The 6,000-nt window shown below is 39.2% G+C and overlaps 1 protein-coding gene across 1 annotated transcript in view; it reads left to right on the forward strand.

The window, feature by feature from the left end:
- The window catches only part of MMAA (methylmalonic aciduria (cobalamin deficiency) cblA type), a 36,083-nt gene extending 30,730 nt beyond the window's left edge, over positions 1–5,353 (forward strand). Inside the window, exons 5-7 of the mRNA XM_025386798.1 lie at positions 1,196–1,281; positions 3,816–3,965; positions 5,012–5,353. Of these exons, the coding sequence (XP_025242583.1) occupies positions 1,196–1,281; positions 3,816–3,965; positions 5,012–5,302 (527 nt within the window). The 3' untranslated portion in view covers positions 5,303–5,353. The remainder of the gene's footprint in view (positions 1–1,195; positions 1,282–3,815; positions 3,966–5,011) is intronic.
- The last annotated feature ends 647 nt before the right edge of the window (positions 5,354–6,000 follow it).

Genomic DNA, 6,000 nt, shown 5'->3' on the forward strand with positions numbered 1-6,000 from the left:
CAGGTTCAAGCTGTCCTTCCACCTCAGCTTCCCAAGTAGCTGGGACTATAGGTACACTACCATGCCCAGCTAATTTTTGTATTTTTTGTAGAGACAGGGTCTCACTACATCACCCATACTGGAAGCCAGTTTTAAGTGGTATGAGATGAACATGAATTGAAGTGGAAGGAGTGAGCATAAATTACCTTTTTCCAGAAACTTGGGTATTTTTTTAAAAAGTGAGAAACATGGTGATAGTTGGAGGAGTTTGTGAGTTTTTGTCTTGTTATTTTGTTGTTGTTGTTTTTGTTTTATGTGGTTTTAAGATGAGAAAGATTTGAGCACAATTTATGTATTGTGCCGGAGGGCAAGAGCCTGTAGACAAACAAGAGGTTAAAGATAAAAATCAGCAAGGACCCAGAGGAAGTGAAAAAGAATGAGAGATTCCTTTTCAGTCAAATAGTTCTTACACTGAGACTGCAGAGGAGGCTTTAGGCTGTTTGGATTTGTGTCTTGTTACCTGTGGAGTATGGGAGAGGGAGAAGCCTAGAAAGTTCTTGCCTTTATTTCCTCTGTGAAGTAGGTGCTGTGCTCCTGATCAAGCGGGGAGATTATGGTACAGTGAATGGTCATAATAGCTGCTGTGGGAAATGGAATGGAAGCCAACTGAGGGCGTTCAGGGAGATTGCTTTTGCCAGGCCGTAAGGAAGATGTAGCAGCAGAGGCTGCCTGTCGTGGCTCTTGTCCACAGAGCTGAGTGATTTCTCTCACGTGCTTATGGAGGAGAGAACACACATAGTGGGATTGATCCCTACATAATTGGGCGTTTGCAGGCAAGTGTGAGGACAAGAAGACAAAAAAGATGAAAGTATTTGCAGGCATGATTTAAGACTAGAATCACAGTGTTCAAGCTGCTCGCTGATGAAAGGGAAGCCAAGAAAGAGCTGTGAGAGTGAGGAGAGGATGGAAGCCTTTAGGTTCTGCATACAATCCAAGAACAGAGCGGGAGAGCTGGGAAGGATAACTGGTTTGCTTAGAGGGTAAGATATGACATTTAATACATTCTTCAGAAGTGCAACGTTTAAAGAGGTGACCAGGTTGACTGTGTGACCATGAGTATGAGTGGATGAAGTTGAATGAAAATGATGGTCAATGTAGTTGAGAAAGTCTAATAATGGTGAGTATTTTAGGATATAGTTGTGATTTAAAATTTCAGGTGTGGGTCAGTCGGAGTTTGCTGTTGCTGACATGGTTGACATGTTTGTTTTACTACTGCCACCAGCAGGAGGAGATGAGTTGCAGGTAATTATTTTTATTTTTTTCCCCAAAAATACAAACTGTGTATCTCTGAAAATAAAAATTTCCAATGTTGTGTTTTTGTAAACTAAGCTGATAATGGTTTAGAAAATGAAACATCATGTTGGCTAAAATACCTGAAACAAAGGCAGATTCTTTATGTTTTTTCCTAACTTACAGGAATAGAATATATGACCTTGAGAATGTAAAATTATGCAACATAAATTTTTCCATCTGTAACATGACTAAAATACATGCATCGCTCCACTCAGAAGAGACCATTGTTGCATAGATGTTGTTAGTATACTTGATTCAAAAGTTCTGGGGATAGTGGGATCCCACTATCATAGTTTATATGTTGTACAATGGGATTCTTACTCTCCTCCTGCACTGCAGTTCTGGCACTACTACCCAAAGTTAGTGCAGACTTCACAGGGTGAGGGCATAGTCCTCCACAAGCCTCCTCTCGCTTCAGACACTAGCTGCAAGCTCCAGGGTTCCCAGGCCACCCATACCTCTGACCAACTGGCTATAAATTTGAGAGTTCCCATTATCCGTTAGGTTTAGTAATTCACTAGAGCAGTGGTCCCCAACCTTTTTGGCACCAGGGACTGGTTTCATAGAAGACAATTTTCCACAGACTGGGGGTAAGAGGGCATGGTTTCGGGATGAAACTGTTCCACCTCAGATCATCAGGCATCAATTAGGTTCTCATAAGGAGTGCACAACCTAGATCCCTAGCATGCGTAGTTCACAATAGAGTTTACTCTTCTATGAGAATCAGATGTTGCCTCTGGTCTAACAGGGCAGAGCTCAGGCAGTAATGCTCACCCACCTGCTGCCCACCTGCTGTGAGGCCCAGTTCCTCCGTGGCCTGGGGGTTGGGGACTCCTGCACTAGGGTGACTCAGAGAACTCAGGAAAGCATTATATTACAATTGCAATGTGCTTATAAAGGAGACAAATCAGGACCATCCAAATGAAGAGACACATAAGAACTCTGGGAGGGCCCAAATGCAAAGCTTCTGTGTCTTCAAGACACATTTCTCTCCTGGCATATTGATGTGTATCACCAACCAGAAGGCTCTCCTGAGCTTTAGTATCCCAAGTTTTTCTTGGGGTTTCATTATATAGGCATGATTGATTGAATAATTGAACTTGATCTCTAGCCCCTGTCCCCTCCCTGGAAGTTAGGTTGATATCACATGGCATAAAACCCCAACCCTCTAATCACATGATAGGTCTTTCTGCCATGGTCAGTCCCCCATCCTGAGTGATCTCATTGCATAAACTCAGGTATAGCCCCAGGCACCTCCCATGATTAACAGACACTACTGTTACTCAGGTAATTCTGGGAATTTAGAACTTAAAAGATTACCTCCCAGAAACTCAAAGACCAGACAAATACTTTTCTTTCTTTTTTTTTTTCAAAGACAAGGTCTCACTCTGTTTCCCAGGCTGGAATGCAGTGGTGTGATCATAACTCACTGTAACCTTGAACTCCTGGGCTCAAGTGATCATCCTGCCTCAGCCTCCCAAGTAGCTGGGACTACAGCCATGTGCAACCACTCTCAGCTAATTTTTGTAATTTTTTTTTTCCTACAGATGAAGTCTTGCTTTGTTGCCCGAGTTGGTCTTGAACTCTTGACCTCAGGCGATTCTTCTGCCTCAGCCTCCTTAAGTGCTGGCATTACTGGTGTGAGCCACCACACCTAGCCCAGACAAATTATTTGTTATACAATGCTTCTGTTTCAATTTTATAATTCTAAAACACAGTGATTACAGATCATGGCTGCTTATTTAGAAGCATTAACTCTTAGAATTTCATAATTGAAAGTTTTGTTTAAAAATATTTGAAAAGAAATTTTAATCTTATGTAGAAAAACCTGTATTTACTAAATAAGGTTTGACTTTTGGATTTCATCCTTTATTTTTAATATTTTTATGTGACATAATTTGAATTAAGAGATTGAGGTTTGTCCACACAAAGCTGAAAGAAGAAAAATACAAAGTATAAAAAGAAATAATAATAAAAAAAGAGATTGATGGGTTTGTAGACATCAGGTTATTTTTCCTCAAATGCAAATTGAAAATAAAATGCTATATACATTTAAGGAAAATTTCAAAGACTTTTTTCTGGAAATGCAGATGTTAATGATAGGTATGTTTTCTTTTTAAGCACCTTACTGATGGATGGTTTTGCATCCTCCAGTGTTAGCTCATGAGAAGCAGATTCCATCACGAGACATTGTGAACTCTCCTGCCACTCAATCTTGTTGTGACTTGATGTATTTACCCTAATTCTGAATGTATTTCAACATGTTAGTCTCTAAATTTGGAAGAGATATTACAGACGACTTCTATAATTCCAACAGCCAATGCTTTTGAGTAATTTCTGTCACGTAATGGTGATTCTTGGCATCCAGGGCTTAGGAGGATACAGATGAAAAGTTAATGAAATGTATGACTTTCAAAATCTTAGCATTGACTAGTTTTCCCATTTTTATGTTGGTTGTCATTAAATGTTTCTGATCTCTTTAGGGTATCAAAAGGGGTATAATCGAGATGGCAGATCTGGTAGCTGTAACTAAATCTGATGGAGACTTGATTGTACCAGCTCGAAGGATACAAGCGGAGTATGTGAGTGCACTGAAATTACTCCGCAAACGTTCACAAGTCTGGAAACCAAAGGTAAGCTTGCTTGCATTCTGTATCTTTCACTCTGAATGGATTGTGTACATTAGAAGACAGGATGTAAGTCCCAAACTCGACATATAATCAATCTTGCTTCTATGTGAAGATTATAGTTTTAAAAATCATGACAAAGCCAGAGTGTGTAGTCATGATTTTAAATATAATCCTTTAACCACTAGATGTCAAAAACTAGATCAGAGATGATAGATGTGATTGTAATACTTGATTTGAGCCATTTGGAAGTGATAGCAAATCCATTCTGAAAGGAACCGTCCTTAAGATTGTGGAGCAGTTAATGATTTGATTATCTATGTTGGAATTTGAGTAAGAGAGAAAAGGCTTGTGATGTGATACCTCCATTCCCATTATGTTTGTTGGGTGCCATTTTCAGTAAGGAAAAAAATTTTAATCCTGTAATAAGTGAGGCAGTAATATTGATGTGGGCCTCTTTATCTGTAGACAGACACTATATTATTAAAGAATAAGCTGCAATCATTATAATGAGAATAATGATGACTTATCTTACTGTCATATCCCAGTTTTTCCCAATCATGTCGTCTGTATTGAGTCTGGAGCCACCTTATATATACATGCAGATGTCAGATGCCCAGCTCTTCCACTTACTAAATCAGGCAAATTTGACAGAGGGAATTAGGCTATTTCTCAACCTACCTTCATTTGCTGGCACTCAGGCCTCAGGGGAACCTACCTGGCGTTGCCCTTGTCACAAGTCCTCTATGATGCCCCTGACCATCTGAGCAATTAAAATAAAATAAATTAAATTAAAACAAATCTCTGGGCTTAAAATTTGACCTTGAATCAGTGTTTTATTTCTGCTATGCACTTAGTAATCCTAGGTATATTACATCAGAATATATTTACTGTTTACTTTGTATGTTTACTTTGACACAGCAATAAAGTCTCATTCTTGTCAATTGCCTATTTCTGTAGACTATAAGAATTAACTGGCAGGTATCACAGTCCCCATGAAAATGTTTTCTATCATTTTAAGTGAGATGGTCTGGTTCTTCCCTTTTCAATAGGTAATTCGTATTTCTGCCAGAAGTGGAGAGGGGATCTCTGAAATGTGGGATAAAATGAAAGATTTCCAGAACCTAATGCTTGCCAGTGGGGAACTGACTGCCAAACGACGGAAGCAACAGAAAGTTTGGATGTGGAATCTCATTCAGGAAAGTGTGTTAGAGCATTTCAGGACCCATCCCACAGTCCGGGAACAGATTCCACTTCTGGAACAAAAGGTTCTCACTGGGGCCCTGTCCCCAGGACTGGCAGCAGACTTCTTGTTAAAAGCTTTTAAAAGTGGAGATTATTAAAATTCATCCTGTATAATAATTTTACATATCATTTCATAAAGTATTTTAATAGAAAAATCACTTGTATGCTTATATTTTCAGTAATCATTGCATGGTGCTCTTGTCTTCTTTGTTTGTGACCCATGCTTGAAAACTTGAGGGAAGTTAGATATGAATGGCAAAAGTTAGGCAGTATTTATAAGGTACCTGTTGTATGCTACTGATTTCTGTTTCATTCTCTTCTTATACCCTGGCATGGTGGCCTGTAGGGTAGTTTCTTCTTATTATTCAAGAACACAAAAAGCTAAGGAGAGCAGAAGATATCTTGTACTTTAAAATGCTTACTTTGATTCCATGTTATCTGAATTTCCAGAGAAGATGTAAACAAGAGTGACCATATTTTTAGACTCTTTCTTGAAGCCAGAACGACACACAGTGGGTTGCTAAGAGCCGAAAATCATAATTGACATTTAGTGTACCAGATTATTCTAAGAATTTCTGAAGTCACCATGTACGTGAGTAATGAAACAACTGGAATAATGTGATGATGTGAACACAGTTTTAAAGTCTGCTTGTCTGGATTTGCAGGGAGCCTTCCCCCACCCCCCGACACGATAGGTAAGAGAGCAAAAGGAAACTGGGAAAATCAGCTACAGATAAAATGGGTAATTAATCCCCAGTTCTTGGACCCATTATATTTGTAGCCAATTGGAGTAAAC

This window comes from Theropithecus gelada, chromosome 5 (assembly GCF_003255815.1).
Source record: "Theropithecus gelada isolate Dixy chromosome 5, Tgel_1.0, whole genome shotgun sequence".
NCBI lineage: Eukaryota > Metazoa > Chordata > Mammalia > Primates > Cercopithecidae > Theropithecus > Theropithecus gelada.